The sequence below is a fragment of the Rhea pennata genome, chromosome 2 (genome assembly GCF_028389875.1).
Source record: "Rhea pennata isolate bPtePen1 chromosome 2, bPtePen1.pri, whole genome shotgun sequence".
In the NCBI taxonomy this organism is placed as follows: Eukaryota; Metazoa; Chordata; class Aves; order Rheiformes; family Rheidae; genus Rhea; species Rhea pennata.
In genome coordinates, this window is record NC_084664.1 from 139875878 (window position 1) to 139893752 (window position 17875).

Consider the following 17875-nt stretch of genomic DNA (forward strand, 5'->3'; position numbering starts at 1 on the left):
TGTAGGTGAGTGGGGAGAGGAGGGAATGCCCTCTCTGTGGGTCCACCCATCCCCCGGTAAGGGAAAAGCAGGGGAAACACTGTCCTTAGCTGCTGGTTGCGCACCCAGGCTGCAGACTGACCCGCTATCCTTCCTCCGTCAGCGGAACGCGGAGTCGGGAAGCAGACGCTGAATTGCTGCCTTGTAGCTCTGCGCGGCAGCGTCGCGGGGGGCCAGGGCAACCGGAGGTGCGAGCGGGGCTCTGGAGGAGGCCAGAGGAATGCGGAGCTGGGCGGTAAGAGGGGGCACTAAGGGTGTTGGCGGTTTCGGCACGGGGAGGGGGGTGAATGGAAGTATTGCAGAAAGAAATAGGAAATGTGGAGGGAGGGAGCGCAGAGGAGCCCAAGAGGGAACTGGGAGGCTACAGTGGTGAAAGGGGAGAAAGCACGTGGAGAAAGGACCTGGGCTGGAAAAAGCATCTGGGATGTGATGAGGAGCTGGAAGATTTTGTTTGATGAAGAACACAAGGTGTTCATGACTTAAATCTATAGGAGAACATGTACTACTACCTCTGATGTTTTCCAGAAATACTATCTATTTGTTAAAACACATGGTGTTTAAATGAGCTTGATCTAATACCTTCTGAAGTAAATGTTTATTTTATTGCTATCGAAGGAGCTGGATAAGGTTCCTACTATAACACATCTTGTTAATTTATATGATGTTTGTGAATGATTGTGAAATATATATTTGGAATTTAAATCCTGTTGTTAGTAATACCTCTTAGAAACTCAGACATGAGTTTTTCAGAAAAAAACTTTTGTCCTTCTAATTCTGTGTCACTGAGGCAGGACTAACATCTTGCAATTCATTGGTACCTATATTAGGGTTTTGGGGATTGTCTTAGTTTGTGGTTATATGGCATCTAATACTTGCCCAGGCCATTATGATTCCCAATTCTATTGCAGTATAAATAATTATAGGTGTTGTAATATAAATAATTTTATTTGTTTACAAAATTACATTTTAATATAAAATAGTTACTGTACTCAAATACTAAGTATGGTCTTCATCTATCCTTTCATCTAAGGAACTGTATCTGATGTTGATGCCAGTTCCACAGAGAAGTGAATCCTAACACATGCTGGTAAAATGGTGAAGTGGATGAACTACTTAAAAGGAAGAGGAGTAATTCAGTAAGATTTTCTCTTAAATTTTTAAGCCTGAACTACATTAAACCTTTTCGTACTTGTTTATCTTCTTGATAGTGTTGTATAGTTCCACTGTTGGAAGAAATCATGGGAATATTGATGCAGATTGTCTGCAACTTCCTCATCTCCATGTTATCTAGACATGCAGCAACAATCTAATAGTATATTCATGCCTCCAGAACATCTAGACTTGCCTTTATTGGAAAGCCTGAATTAGTAGGAGACTGTTTTCACTTTCAAAAGTCTTTCTTTGCTAGTGGCAAAGTATTATATTTCACAACTAGTATTATATTTCACAGCAAGGTTCCCAAATTCATGTTGCTGGGGATGATGGTAAGATGATGTTATTTATTCCAGTGTTGTAAACTAAAAATACCATTTGGAATGATAAGAGATTAATAAATTGATCTTGAAAAATACTATGGCATCTATGTTGTTTTCCTCTTGACATTTTATTTCCAGCATAAAAGTATTTAGAAAACATTCTGGCAGTTGAATAAGGCACAACTGAAACTTACACCAGTGAGAAAGGCATGGAATTAGTCCATATTTTTTTGGCACTGCCCTTCTCACTAGGCTATAAAGCCAGGCTACCTCAGTTTTTCTATTTAGTCATCTTGGCTCCCTTCAAACTGTTCTGTCTTCAGCAGCAGAGACAGAGGATGCTCCTGTTCCTTTTTTTCCCCCTAATTATCTGGTGGTCAGGGTATTTTCTGGAAGTAGAGACTCTGAAGACTGTGGTACTAAATCACTTGGTGAGAAGAGCTAACACCTAAAATTGCTTTTCTTGGACAAGCTGGACAAGTAAATCCCTTGGACAAGACATTTATGAAGTGGGCTTTGTGCTTTAACCAGCTTGATGGTGTTCTATGATGACTACCTCAGTGGATGAGAGAAGAGCAATTGATGGTGTTTATCTTGACTTTAGTGAGGTTTTGTCACTGTCTCCCATAACATCCTTATAGACAAATTGATGAAGTTTGGGCTAGGTAAATGGACAGTGCGGTGGACTGAAAACTGGCCAAACTGTTCGGCTCAGAAGGTTGTGATTAGTGGTACAAAGTCCAGCTGGAGATCAGTCACTAGTGGTGTCGCCAGGGGTTAACACTGGGTCCAATACTGTGTAACATCTTCATTAATGACCTGGATGATGGAACTGAATGTGCCCTCAGCAAGTTCATGAATGATGCATAACTGGGAAGAGTGGCTGGTCGATTAGACAGTTGTGCTATCATCAAAAGGGGCCTCACTAGGTTAGAGAAATTGGCAGAGGAACCTCGGGGTTCAGGGTTCCTCAGTGCAAGAGAGACATGGGACTACTGGAGAAAGCCCAGCAAAGGGTCATGAAGACAAATAAGAGTCTGGAGCATCCTTTATATGAGGAGAGGCTGAGAGCAAGACTGTTCATCCTGGAGAGGAGAAGGCTCAGGGGGGAATCTGATCAATGTGTACAAATACCTGCTGGGAGAGGGAAGTGTCAAGAGGACAGGACCAAACTCTTCTTGTTGGCATGCAATGACAGGATAAGAGGCAATGGGCACAAACTGGAAAAATCCACTTAAACATAAGAAACCTTTTCAATGTGAGAGTGGTTGAACACTGAAGTAGGTTCCCCAGGGAGGTTGTTCAGTCTCCATCCTTGGAGATACTAAAAATCTGACTAGACGTGCTCTAGGTGACCCTGCTTGAGCAGGTGGGTCAGATGATATCCAGAGGTCCCTTCTGACCCCAACCATTCTGTGATTCTGCACATTTCTTTAGACTTGTTTTCTTCAACTGTTGTTGAAGGGGGAGTGAAAGATTAGGCTGTTCAGCTTAAACTTTTTTTCCAGAAAAAGAGCTACATGTGTGGCTGGGAAATGTAACACTTCTTGTCTTGCTTTTTGTGTCTCACTCTTACAACTACAACATAGCACCTGTACTTTTGTAAGGCTGTGGCTTGAGAGGGAGGGGGAGCTGGAAAAATCCTGCCTTCTCAGAAATATCCAGAATAAATTGTTGTCTTAAAGATATGTGTTAAAGGCTATGGAGATAATCTCTGCAATCCAGGAGTGTCAGAGTCAGATGGGGATGCCAGGCTACTGTTCACTGGATGAAATCAGCAAAATGTAAATAATAATAATAAAAAAGGTCAGCTGGATATAAACAAACACTTAAGTTGGAAACTAGCCACATGGCATCTTCTATCTACCTAACCTCACTTGATCTGGAACTGGGGGAGTGGAAGTCCTGCAGGGTCCTCTCCACCATTTTCTAATGCATTTGTACTGCACAGTGTGAAGTATCCACTGGCTTCTCTGTCTAGGTATGGTTTTGGTGTTTCCTTCAAAAAGTTTCCTATGGTATGGACATATTTGGCAGTACTGCTGGTGGGCCAGTCTGGCTTGTAAGCTGATAGTTGAAGAGCTGTGCATTAACTTGCTGGATAAAGGACTTATTGCAGTTTTTCCTCAAATCAAAACCAAACAAAACAAAAAATCTGCAAAGATCATATGGTAGCATGTGCTTTGTTTTGTGGGTTCATTCAACACTGGCACTGTGCATGTATCCTGACTATAGTGAGTCTACTGAATTGGATTGACTCAGGCAAAATGGTGGACATTAGTAGCAGTGAGACTTCAGTCACTTAAAATTTCCTTGCTAGTGCACATTGAGGAGATGAGATTGGTGTCTCTTATTATTGTTATTTTTTGTTATGCATTTAAAAATCTGCTTAAAGTGAGAAATGGCAGGTAACTGTCACTGAGCGTTCAGCAGCCTAAATCCCTCGAATAATTACAAAACCACAGTTTGGCAGGGTGACTAGTTCGCCTTGGCGTCGAAAGCAGCCGCCTGCCGGCGTTACTCGCCCCCGAGCCCGCCCGGGAGAGCGGCTCCCGCCGTGACCGGCCCGAGGCGAGGGGGCGACGGGCAGCCAGGACGGCAGCCCTGCCCGACGCCCCGGCTCCTGCAGCGGGGCGATGAGGCGAGCGCGGGGGAAGGCAGCCTCGGGGCCCGCCGCCGCTGTGGCTTTGCGGCCCGGCTCCCGCTTCGCCCGTGCCCGCGGCAGCCCCTGAGGCCGCCGCTGTGGGGAAGCCCCGCGCGAAGACTGCATCTCCCAGCGTGCCTCGCGGGGCGCCGTCGCGTGGAGCATGCCGGGAGCGCGGAGCCCGGGGCCGGCGCGCGCCGCCGCCGCCTCCACGTTCCCGCTTCCCGTGAGGCGCGCCCTCTCCCTCCGCCCCTCGCGGGCTGGCTGCCGTTCTGCGTGACCTGCTTCCCACCCAATCAGCGTTCGACCTGGTCGGCCTGTAACCAATGAGAGGCGTGCGAGGGCGGGCCCCCGCCGGCGGGCGGCAGGCAGCGGTAGTGGCGTGCGGCGGAGCGGCGGGGAGCGGCCGCGGCCGAGGGAGGGCGCGAGCCCCGCTTAAAGGGCCAGCGAGCTCGGGGGAAAGTTGCGCGGAGTTCCGCGGGCCCGGCCCGCCGCTGGCCAGGGCCGTCCGCGAGCCGCGCCGCGCCGCGCCGCGCCGGGCGGGGGCGCCGGGCCGCGGCGGCATGGAGCAGGCAGCGCCCAAAAGGTAACGACTCCGGCGAGCCGCTCCCGGAAGCGAGCGCGGCGGCCCCGTCGGGGCGGGATGGGGCGGCCGGGCGCGGCCTTGTCCCGGCGCGGCGGCCCCGCCTGCCCCGCCGCCGCGGAAGCGCGGCGCGGCGCTGCGAGGGGGCGCGGGGGCTGCCCGGCGGCCGCGGAGCGCGAGGGCGGACTGCGGTGGGGGAGGAAAACGCGAGCGGGGAGCGAGCGAGCGAGCGCTGGTGCCGGGAGCCGCGGAGCGGTCCCGCCCGGCCTTGAAGCCCCGGTGCGTTTTGTGGCGCCGAGCTAGGGCAGAAAGGGGCGTAAGCAGTGCGCGTCTCCTTGCAGCAGAAAGGACCCTTCTGTTCTGCTGGGGGAGAGGTGTTTGTGGGGGTGGGCGCTGCATACTTGCAATTGCAGAGCGGGGAGTAGTGGGAAGAGGCAAAAGCGAGGCTTCCCTTCCCGCAGTGTGTGCGTTTTCTTAAGTATTTAGAATAACCGTCCTTACTAATTCATACGTATTTTGGGGGCCCTTAGGATTTGAGTATTCCTCTTGGTACTCCCCAGGGCAAGAAAAAGGTTTTGTCTCTCAGTTTAGAGAATGATGTGAAGTTCAGAAATAGATTGTATTTTATATATTTTTCACCTCTGGACCTGCCCCACTGCTGCTTCTTTCTGATGGAAGACTGAGCACTGACTGAATAGCCCAGGTAGAAGCTGGGGAGGAAGCGATGGGGCAGAGGGGCAGACATCCAGCATAATTTTGGACGGACAGCGTTGCGTGTCCTGAATACAGGAAATAGGAAAGACGCCAGTAAGAATTTAGGAGATGAAATGAGTATCTGAGAAGGAGTGGATGTTAAAAGCAGTACAGAGCTTGTGTTCTTGTGATATCAAAAGATTGAAAATGAAGCTTGAAGTTAGCCTGTCCTACAGTTTTCCTATGATCTAGGATTTGCACTAGTTTTATTACCAAACTTTGTGTGCTGTTATCCTAACTAATAGTGGAGAGGTGGAGCTACTTAAATCTTTAAATTCAGTCAGGAAGAACTAGAAAGCTGATGGGGAAAACTTTAAACTCTCTGGCATGTTTTTAAGCTTTCCAGGAAATAGGCTTCAAAAGCTGAAATTTGAATGTGATGAGAACTTCATATATTTGCTTCTTTAATGGGAGGGAAGATAAGAACTCGGCTTTTTGTGAGAAATTGGTGTATGCAGCCTGCACTGCGTATACCTTTCGTCTATTGACTTTTACAATTTTTGGAGTATTTTGTAGTATTCCCAACTATTCTGCTAGGCTATGTACTTGTTCTGAGTCTAGAAAGAATACAGATTATTTGGTGGGTGATAGGTGTATGTGTGTGTGGTTTTTTATTTATTTATTTTGTACCTGCTATCAGTACTATGGTGACTTGTGAGGGAAGCACCATGTTTATTTGGCAAAACAGATGAGATTTTTAGATTTTTTTTACTTACTGTGTCTTCTATCTAGAGAATCAATTACTGAGAGGGACCTATATATGTCACGATCTATGTACCAAAAGATAATCATTTAGAGGTAGTAAGAGTTTCAAACGAACACTTCAAAGCTTCATGGATGTCTTAGAATCCTAAATTTCTTCTACAGGTATAGAACAGTTTTATTCCACCTTTGTCTGTGAAGGAACACACCACTGATACCAATGGGCTGCATCACAGAAATTTTATGTAAATGCTTGCAACTCTTTAAAACAGGTCCTTCAGAAAATAGCAACAATGATGTCCAGTGATAGGTCAGGCTGTTGTAGATTCTTTTAAAATAGCAATAGTTAAGCAAGGGAAGTTATTGTTTTTGATGGTAATATACTGCAACAATTACAAAAGACCTGTAAGAATTCCTTTTCAGAATAATTTCATTTACTTTTTTTTCATCAGAATGCCTTCTTCAAATTATTATAGTGAAGAATTTTTGCAGCAACTGACATGAATTGTTTTCTTACATCTGAATTCCTAATTCTTTCAGGTGTGCTTCTCTCAGTCACTAGAAAAGATGTTCACTCTTGAACTGCAGTCAGAAGTGATTGAAAGTTGTTTTGGCTACAAAATTTGCTTCTAGATCTTCCTACAACTTTTTGGTTGTGTTTGTATATATTAACATATTTGTATGTAGGGAAGTAGACTACATGCAAGGGAAAAGGAAAGTGGCTAGAGATGCAGTTCTGTCAAATCTTGCTCATCTGTATATCCTACCCACTGCCCTCAAATAAAAGGCTTCTTAACCAGCATGGAGTATATTGATCACAGTCCTTTCTTTAGACTGCAGCAATTTAACTTTCATTTAAATATTATTTTCCAAGTTTGGTGGGAAGAAAAAGCTTTCTTACTAAAATATGAATTGCCTGTGAAACAGGTGTGGTTCTTAGTGTGAATGGGCTTTTACTTGGTTATGTGGATGACAGTGGCCAGTTTCTCACTGAAAATGATGGGACGAAGGTGCGAGTTTGCTTAGGTTGAGAAAACAGAATGTAAATACACTACGTAATATAATCTCAAACTTACCTCTGTTTATGTGAATGGCATAAAACTGTATAAGCATCTCAAGGCGTCCATAGGCCACCTCTGTTTCTGATGATTACAGTGATTTCTCTTACTAGCTTCTCTTAGTATTTCAGTATAATTGACCTCAGCCATTCTTTTCTGAATGTTTTGACATGCTCATTCTGCAAAATCAGCTGTGCATATATCTGTGTTTCATGGAATAGGTGTTAATTTTTTTTTTTAATGATTCATGACAGTGATTAATGGAGTTCTGTTTTTTAGCCCTACTTTATTTTTCTTTGCCAGCTTTCAGTTTTCTTTATGCCTCTCTTTAACACACTGCCAATTTACTTTGTACAGGCTGTACATAGTGTCATAACACTAAACTCTTGCTTCTTTTTTCATATCTGAGGGAAAATTTTTCTGCTCTTTCAGTCCCAAATTCATATTTTTCTGATCTCTTATGCTAGAATCAGTAGTCTTGGGTATCTCTCACTGTTTCTAAATTTTTCTGTGTTTAGTTATATGCAGTTTTGGTGACATAATAATGATGTAAAGGATTCTGGTCAAGCTAAGTGTGAATGTTTTTGCTCATCAACTGGATTTTTATAACTAACTTTTTTCTGGTTGGCCTCAATGCTTGCAGGAACAGTTCTCCTGGAAAATTACTGAAACTGCTCATAATTGCTATGTAATGATTATGGGCAACCTTTCTAGAACCGTAACTATAAAACCAGGAAAGAAAGTCATTCTGTATTTATCTTCTACATTTCTCCTTTAGGCTTTCTCACCATTATATCTACAGGATTTGCACCCTGTAGCCAGAATAAAACTATTCCTGAACAGTTTCTGATTTTTTTTTTCTTTTTTATACTCTTCTGTCATGAGAACCCATGGAGGAGAGGAATGCAAGGAGACTGTAACTCTGATTGCTGTGTGCCATTTGTCTCTACAGTTTTCATCTCATTTCTAGTGATGCCTTAGCAGATAGATATTCTGTTGGGTGTTCATACTATGGACTTCTTGTGTAGAACACAGTATTACTTCCGTTAAATACCTATTTTAAATCAGCAGCGATGCTTCTGAAATGTTGAACTCGGTGTGTCTTGTTTGTCTTGTATGCCTATAAAATGAGGCTACTAGGACATACACACAGCTCCTCGTTAAGAAGCTGAGTCTTAAATCTTAGATGTTTCTTTCTGGCTCCAATTCTAGTTGCTTAGTTTTTAACCAAGATAGTATGTTAATATCTCTGGTCCTTTTTTCTTGTGTTCTATTTAGTGGTTTACAGGCAATTATGACAGTCATCTTTCTCCTCCTTCCCTTCTCACTAAATTTTCTTAAATGCTTTTTTTATTACAACCATTTTAGGGTTTATCATATGCTATTTAGTTTAATGATTTCTAATTCTGAACATCTAAAAGGATTCCTGGCCTTAAAATCATCTGTGTCTTCAGTAACTTTCTGCATGGTTCAAAGATCTGTGATGTTAATACTGTCACTTGAACACTAGAGTTCTTTCATGATCTGCCATCTGTGCTTCTCCAGGGTGTTTTTGAAGGAGCACGAAGTAGCATGAAGTACTTTGAACAATGTATTTGGAGATGAAGTTACTGAGGCTGACATCTTGCATCCCCTCAATTGGTTTAATATTTGGCTGTCTTATTGTTCAGTGTTACTTGGCCTCATAAAATGTTTTCTAGGGTGGGAGAAATGTGAAAATAATTTTAAAACTACAGAGTGCTTATTTTTTTGGTCTCCAAGTTCTCTCTTAAGTACTCCAGGTAATACCTATTATTTGACAATAACGCTTGTTTTATTCGGTTCATGACTGTTCAGTAGCACTTCCCTAGTACTTCGCAAGCAGCCCTAATGCCTTGGCATTAGGGAGCTGATGAAACCCTTTTGGTATTGAGCATATTCTGAAGTTTTATTTCAAGAAGCAAATCTGCTGAAAGGAATGTTTGAAAGTGAAATTTTGAAGACTTCTTCAAAATGGGCCTCAGATGGAAAACTTTCATTTTAGCAAACCTTGTTTTGGTGTGCAAGTGGAAGTGTTTTCTTCTTACACTTCAGAGGAAGGCCATTGTATGTTTCCTTTTTTCCACCAGTTACTAAAAAGTTTAGTCTTTCCACAGGTTCTGTTGAAGAGATCATTTATTTAAGATTTATTTTTTTGAGGCATTGCTGGTAGCATAACATATTGTGTATGTTTTCTGTTGGTGGCAAACCAAGCACAAATGTAATTTTTCTTCTGTGAACATTACTTCTAGGGATGCAAGTAACCAGGTTAGGGGTGGAGAATAGATTTTTTTTTTTTTTTTGGGGGGGGGGGGAGAACAAAAGAAAATAGACTAAGCATCTTAATGACTTGTTCCTTTTCTTAATACTTGTATTTTTATTTATGCCTCAATTTATACTCGTTCAGTAATGAAATATGTGCTTCCCTGCAGGATTTTAGTTTCTGAGCAGGTCTTTCCTTTCACTTTGGGAACTTTTATTCCCCCCCCCCACTCCCCCTTTAACCCATGTGCTTTCCAGCTACCTGTCTGTTCATTGTAGCAAACTTAAAGCTAATTTACATGTGCCTGTGCTCTTGAATAATTACTTTGAATTTTTATCTTTACTCAGATGGTTGGCAGTAACAAATCCTGTCTTTCCCTCACCCCAAATTGCTCAACCACAGCCATTTCATTTATCTTTTAGTTCTCTATATCACAAAACCACCTCATTCAATATGAAGAGGTCTGTCTTTTGAGTACTGTTCTTTTAATGTTAGATTTGACAATCTGTTCTGTCCATGCCCCCTTCCCTTTCTATATTTTGCATTCTTTTCCTGGAAGTGTCACAGGGTAACATGTTTTCCATAAGGTCTCGATGATACTCTGTACTTCAAAGTTTTCTTCTCCTCCATATGGAATACATTGTCTATATCTAGCACTACAGCGCCAGCTATTCTTCAGGTCATCTTCTGCTTTAATAGTCCCCTAGGCTACCATGTAGAGTTAACTTGTCATTTCAATCTTGTAGTAGAATTCCCTATAACTTTTGTAGTGAAGGATTTACATGTTGCAGCCACACGGCCTCACTGCATGTGTGTGGTTTTATTTTCCTGTGTTATGTTCAGTGTCAGTTTTATCAAAAGCTTGCAGCTGAGTTACTTTCATCTTAGATCTGTAAGGAACCTGCTAGCTGGGCAGAAGGGAAGGCTGGAGACCAGGGGAAAGACTAGGGCACGTTGTGAAGAACCAAGAATGATGCTGAAAGTGAGCTGAAGATGCTGGAAGAGATGGCAGTGTGATATGCAGCTGTGAGAGAGTAAACTGGAGGAAAAAAATACTGCAGCGTTACATAATTAGAGATGCTGTGTTATAACTGTCCCTGCGTGTATTCGCAGTGGACTGCTCCTACATCTCCCTAAAGAGTATTTGATTCGTGGAAATTCAGTGTTCTGCTGTCATTTGTGAGACTGAAATGCTACCATCTGCTTCATGAATCATCTTGACTCTGGGTTCTGCTTTTAACTTAATGCTAAACTTAAACTACACCACTCTCCTTATAAACCAGTTAAAAACTCTGAAGACTTTGAGTCCATTTAGGCAGTGTTCATTCTGTGCTAGCCATTTTAGTTTCCTTTAGTATCCAAGGTGTGCTGCAGAATAAGCTGTAAATTTTAGATATAATAGACATTTCATTTGCTTTAAAAGGAGCTGAAATCCATACTTTTCTAGAAACTGGGTTATTTCATATAGGATTGGTTTATTCTTTCTTAGGAAGCCATGGAGTGCACTAGTCAGTAATGACCACGTGTTTGTGGTCATTACTTTGTGATGAAAGGTGTGCTTGCTTTACTGGGTGGTTTTCAAACCTCTGTGGTTTGCTTCTCTGTGTAATTTTTGCCTGTTTCACAGGCTTTCACAAGAGGCTGATCAGTGAGTTGGTCCCATGCTACTCTGTATTGGGTGTACCTTAGTGGGAAGATTGTAGTGTCAAAATTGTCTTAACTTTCCTCATTTTGTACTTGATGATATTTCTTTAGTGCGTGATAATTAGACACCTTATTTTAATTGCAGTGTTTTCCTTGATAAGCTTTTTTGCCTTGTCCACTCAGTTATACATTTGCTTAAGTTCTTTTATTTATCTTCCTTCTTTAAAATAACTTTGTCTTTATCTTAGCAAACTGAAGAAGCTAAGCGAAGATAGCTTAACTAAGCAACCCGAAGAAGTCTTTGATGTTCTGGAGAAACTTGGGGAAGGGTAAGTGCAACTGTTTGAGAAGGGAACAGTATCTAAAGCATATGTTGGAATGTTACGTTACAGAGACAGTGTTTGTAAATGCCAGAGGAATGCCTGTCAATCTGTTCTAGAGAAGCTTTAGTAATACAGCAAATGCCTGTATTGATAGACTTCCGTGCTCCTCCAAAGCTGTTTGTGCATTCTTGTCATGTCTCTCACTGCTTATGACAGCAAAGGTGTGTGTGCCTGTACTGAGGTTAGATACAGTACACCTGGACAAAGATTCATTATTCAGAGGTATTATTTTTCTAAAGTCCTAATAGAATTGAAATTCTTGCAAGTTGAACAACTACTCTCCCTCCCCACCCCCAGCTTCTACATGAGCATGTGGCTTATGTGACATTTTAGAGGTAATGCTTGCTAGAAAAGAGAAGCAAATTCTTTTGTAAAAATAACATTTTTAATTCCCTCTTTTTCAGATCGTATGGTAGTGTGTTTAAAGCAATACACAAAGAATCTGGACAAGTTGTAGCAATTAAACAGGTGCCTGTGGAGTCAGATCTTCAAGAAATAATTAAAGAAATCTCTATAATGCAACAATGTGACAGGTAGGCATGGCAATTCAGCTCCCTTTCTAAGGATCTGTGTTAAAGTATATTTGCAATGGTAGTGTGTTGTGAATGTAACTGAAATTTAGAAGTGTTTGCAGCTGCATATATGGAAAACTAAAGCAATCTACATTGAATGGTCTATTTAAAGCAACCTCTTTGAGCATTTAATCCTATCCTTCATTTGGACTGAAGGAAGTACAAATGAGGTACTTCACAGAAATTGTTGAAAGAATAAATAGTTCTATGTGCTTAGAATTCTCTACATTTTCATCACTTTATTTCCACTGCTAAGCCCAAAGATTAATGTTTCCTGTAAACATTCTAGGGCATGTGGATTCAAAGTTACCCATTTTGGAAGTTTGGTAAAGATACTTATAGCACAAGACTAATGGTTAGCTGTTAACTTCCAAAATAGTATCCTATCAATAGTCAGTTTTCATAGAGGAGCACATCTGTTAATTAGTGAACAATCTTAAAATGGTTCTGGAGAAGGGCTGTTATCTTGCATGTCATAAACAATATAGCTTATCTTGGCTGGTATCTGCAAGGGTGCCGAAATAAAATAATTAATTACCTCTCCTCTGTAGAGTTGTGTTTTGTTTGTTTGTTTCTGTGTACCTCTTGATATCACTTTTTAAAGTCTTGGTTATAATTTCCCAAACACCTGTCAGGGTGAATTTTTTTATTCATGTCTAATCAGTGCTGAAGGAGTCTGTTGCTTGCTGTTCAGGGAAAATTTCACACTCTGGTTAGAAGAAACTTCCTTTAAAATGTTGATTGTTTTAGTCATTAACTTGGTGAGTGTGTGTTATTGCAAATGGTCTGATACTTTCTTAGTTGTGTTTGTCCTTTCCTGGTGTGTCAGTGTTGAACTTTTGTCATTAAATGGAAAGTCTGCCCTTGTTTGACAATGAGCAGTACTCACCTCAGGTTTGAAGATAATTCTTTTAGTGCAGGCTGTATTTATTCAGATGTTACTGAATGTTTTGGAAAAGATGCAGCTATTCTCTAGTTGAAAATGAACGTTGGGATGTAGCTCTGCAGCATGTGCTTGCTTTTGTATTGTCTTCCTCAGTGCAAATACAATACTGTGCAGTGCTGATGGAAGGGAGGGACCTTACCCTTTTAGCACTTCTTTTTGACAGGTGGTGATTTCACAGATGTTGCATTAAAGCCTTGGGTTTATGGAGCATCTCCAGTAAAAGATGCTTCAATCTTAACACTTCTCCATGCTAGGTTCTCGAACTAGCTACAGTGGTTGGGCTGAAGCCCTCCTGGGGAAAAAAGTAGATTCTGAGGCAAGCAGTTGCTATGGAAAAGGCTGATTCACATAATTAGCTGGGATGAAGCTATAAGCAAATGTGACAATGTTATGATTGCCTTGTTTTGATTTGTAATAATATACAGTTTTTGCTGGAAATACTAACATAGTGTAAATCTGGTAGGAGATAGTCACAAAAATCAGTGGGATTAATAATTCTACTGAAAAGATTTATTCTACAGAATAAACTCCTCACTCCCTAGGAATTCCTAGGGGCAAGATCAATATGTAGTTTTGATTTGTTAGGTTTTAGTTCTCGACTTGTTAGGTAGGTGGGAACTGAACGTTGCTTTGGTGCTACCAGTAGCTCTTTCACAGTAGCAAACTATAGTTTGCAGTACCTGTGATATTGTGAAAAGGTACATTTGTTTCAGGTTTTGACCTATCCTGCATAAGATAGCACTGTGTTGCAGGAAGAAACTATAGATCCTCTCTTTCTTGTAGCAGTTTTCTAACCAAAATCCCTGCTGCCAAAAGCCCCCATCTGAAAACACAGTCCCTTGCTCCAAAATGAAACTGTGTTCAATTCCACCCCCACAATGTAGATGTTCTGACCAGAGATCAGCATTGGAGATCTCAGGATCTTATTTACTGCTCTGAAGGACTGATGCCAATCTGACTAAGCTCATTTGCTCAAGTTCCTGGAAAAAAACTGCTGCCTTTTATTTCCATAAACATAACATTTAATCACTATTTCGAAGGAAGATCCTTGTTACATCTTTACCACATCTGTTTGTGCCTCTTTGTTGTGAGTGCCTCAGAGGAAACATTATGTCAAGTGACATGTTGATGAATAGCAAAGCAACATGTTCTGTTTATGACAGTACTATAAATATATCTTCACATGAGACACTTCAGTATGGAAATGAATTTTCAGATCCAGAAATCTTGTTCTAACCAACACAAAATTCTGTTTTCAGATAGTAGCCTACATCTGCACTTGAAAGAAGTTCATGTATGCAAAAAAGGGAGAAATAGAGGAGACAAATGGGGGAGTGTGTGTGTGGGGGATTTTTTTTTTTCCTTTTTAGTTAGTACTGGGAGAGAGGAAACAGGTTTTTCAAGGTGCTGAGGGAAGAAGGAAGAAAAATAGTAGCTTCTCAAGGTGAGTTAAAATGGAGAGGTCTTAGGAAGAAGAAAACAAGCTTGTTAGGCAGGCAGCATGCTTCTCTCTTTTTGTCAGATGACTGAAGTTTGGGCAAAAGTATTTCTTTAAATATCACTGAAAGCTTATTATATGTATAGTAGTGCCTTCATTATTTTATTAAGCAGTCGAACTCTATTGTTCTAACTAGGCATTGGTTAAACTAATTACAGTTTTAAAATGTATTTGATTACACTTGCTATCTTGCTGTGCTGTTGTCTGTCAAACTAATTTTTAACAGAACTTTTGTTGATAACTTCCCCCTGAAATTTCATCTATTTATTTTTTCCATCTAGTCCCTACGTTGTCAAGTATTATGGCAGCTATTTTAAGAACACGGACTTGTGGATTGTTATGGAATATTGTGGGGCTGGCTCTGTTTCAGACATTATTAGACTTCGCAATAAAACGGTGAGTTTTTTCTTTACTTATAGCATTTAATAAAATTAAACTGTTACTTAAAACTAGAAGTGAGAATAAAAATCAGAGCAACCAGACAAGATTTTGGCTGTTCCTGAAGAAGTGTTTTCACCTCTGTTCCTCAGGAAACAAGCTTATGTGTTTGCTCTGGCTATCTGTTTTATCCATTCTTCCATAGAGTGATCACTGACAGTAGAAAATGTGTCTTGAAAGATGAAGTTCTTGCAAGTTTCATGAAAATTACTGCCTTGTAAAAGAAAAGACGTGTGTGGCTGCTTCTCCCTACCCTTCTCACTCCCTAGTCTGTGAGCAGGTGTTTTAGTACATACATGGCTTGAAAATAGCCACAGAATTGTCTCTCCCCCACTTGGTAATTAGGGAGTGTAAGTAAGTAGTGTTACTCAAGGAATGAGAAGGGAAAGGAATGCCATTTGGGGAATGTGGGAAAGAATTCAGAGGGAAGTTGTAAGGAGGAGTCACAATGACGTTATGATAGAAGTGATGTAGAGGAGGATGCAATCTGGCAGGAAAAGGCTTTATTAGCTCTAATTATGAAAGAGCTTCTTTGAATTTTTTTTTTTTTTTGTAGATGCTGAATATTCTTTAAATGCTTTGATGTTTTCTTTCCAGTAGTGGGCAGTAACATAAGGAATGTATTTTAGTAGTAAGTGTTGTAAGATGACTCTATACTTGCTAGCTTTTTTATATTTTTGTAAAGGCACTTTAAATATACTCTGAAATGTTCTTTGTACCACTTGTGGGAGCAGAGAGAGGAAATAAAGTGTTGAGGCTTAAGAGGAAAAAAAGAGGTAAATGAAGATGGAGTTGGATTTATTAGGAAGTGAGTAGTGCCCAGAATAGAGGGAATCTCTTTGGTAAGGATGATATTCAATTTAAATTAAAATGTGTCAGGACTGCTGTGTTGTTGAACTGAAGACTGTAGAAAAGCCAAAAAATTATAGGAGAGTACACTGCTGGAGTTTTTACATCATTTAGTAATGATACTTATGGCTATATATTATCCAGAGGGTAGGATAATAATCAGTAGCTCAAACGGGAAATGATGCAAACTAGTCTAGAACTAGTAAAGTTCTATTTAAACCAAGATACAGGAAAAATAAGCAAAAAAAGTTTATGGATGTCTATCGAAAAAGCTAAAATTCTTTATTAAAAAGTGTTTGTGTATGTTTATGTACACACACATGTATATGTGCATGCATGTGTATGTCTATATAGATTGAAAAAAAACAGGCAATCCATTTCTCTAGAATATTGACATGATAGAGATGCTAAAATATCTAGGAACTCAACGGAAAGATGATATTTAAAGAGTCTTGGAACAAAGGTATACCAATGATTGGAGAAATTAACTTTTTTTTCTGCCTGTTCCTGTTTCATATGGTAAAAACTGATAGCAGAAACTTTACTCTGAATATAGAGTTGATAGATACATAGATAAATGTAATGAGGGAAAGTCAACATACCCTTTTTGTAAGGGGAAGTCATGCCATACATACCTGGTAGAGTGCCTTTTAAAGGAGTTGTTGGCCATGTGAGTAACTCTGGTGTAGATGTATTCTAACGTTGAAAGATTTATTTTTTTTCCTTTTTTCTTTCTTTCTTTCTTTCTTTCTTTATTTTTGGACAGCCTTTCACACCAGAGACTCTTGAAGAAATATGGTTGCAACAATGGAGTAAATGGGAAGTCCTCTCATAATTTAAGTGGTTTATAGCTATAGAAAGAAAGAAAGGGTTAGAATAAATTGTTGGTTTGGGAACCCTACATGGGTCTGTGCTATCCTCTCCAGGAAACAATAGAACTGCTGATGAGAGTTATTACTAGTAGTAAAATCAAGTGAAGACTTGCAGAAGGACTCTGTGATACTGAGCCTCTGACTGAGGGGAAAAAAAAGTGTGGGTAAACATGAAGGGATGCATTTGGCTTGGGGTGAGGAGGTGAATCTTTAGACACAGGTTCCTGAGTTCTTCAGCCTACTATTTAGCAATAATTAAATAAGTAGAGGAGGAGCTAAAGATGCCGACGATGTAACACAGTTACAGAAGTTAGAGGAAAGGTTGTGAGTATGATCAAAGCCATAGAATACTTCTCTGTAAGGAGGTACTAAATAAATCAGACCTCTGTGTGGAAAAGAGGTACCCAGAGGGCAAAATAATGAAGGCTTAGAAAATTTTAAGTGGCACAAAGAAAGTGAATAAGACTTGGTAATAAAACAAGGGAGCACTTTAGTAGAATTGAAGCAGTATTTTTTCGTTTTTTCTCCACCTGTGGTGATGAGGTCCACCATATAGGATAGGATAGCTGTTAAGTTTGATTTCAAAAGGCAATTGGACAAGATCATGGAAAAAATAGTGAGGGCCGATGAACACAAGTATTGAATACTTAGCTCAGGAAATCTGCATATTTCAGATTGCTGAGTAGGTAAAGCAGACAAGTATCACTTTACTTGCCATGTTCTTATATTCTTCCCTAGGTACCTACTGTAGGCCACTGCTGAAGACAGACTGCTGGGCTAGATAGACCTTTTATTCTGGCTTATGACAGGTTATATTCTAGTGGATAAATAAAAAAGGAAAGCAAACGCCTCTACTTTTCACTTGTCCTGTATGCAATTCGGAGGATTTGGGCAGTTCTTCTGTACCACCAAAACTGTACTGGTCCTTATTTTGATGTCTCCTGGCCTCATACGAAATATTAAGAGAAATTCTGAAAGTTGAATATTATTTCATAGATACTGATTGCCATTCAGCCTCCTTTTGTTGTCTTCTCTGTAAATATGGAAGCTATTTGGTGTTCTGTTTGCATAAGATGGTTTGGACAGACAATTGCTATTATACTTATGCATTGTATTTAAACACAAAAATTTAGCTTCA

General features: G+C 40.7%; 1 protein-coding gene across 2 annotated transcripts in view; it reads left to right on the forward strand.

The window, feature by feature from the left end:
- The first annotated feature begins 4684 nt into the window (after nt 1–4684).
- STK3 (serine/threonine kinase 3) overlaps nt 4685–17875 on the forward strand; it is a 143096-nt gene continuing 129905 nt past the window's right edge. For both annotated transcript variants that reach the window (XM_062570483.1, XM_062570484.1), the window contains exons 1-4: nt 4685–4744; nt 11428–11508; nt 11967–12095; nt 14860–14974. In XM_062570483.1, the coding sequence (XP_062426467.1) occupies nt 4722–4744; nt 11428–11508; nt 11967–12095; nt 14860–14974 (348 nt within the window). In that variant the 5' untranslated portion in view covers nt 4685–4721. The remainder of the gene's footprint in view (nt 4745–11427; nt 11509–11966; nt 12096–14859; nt 14975–17875) is intronic.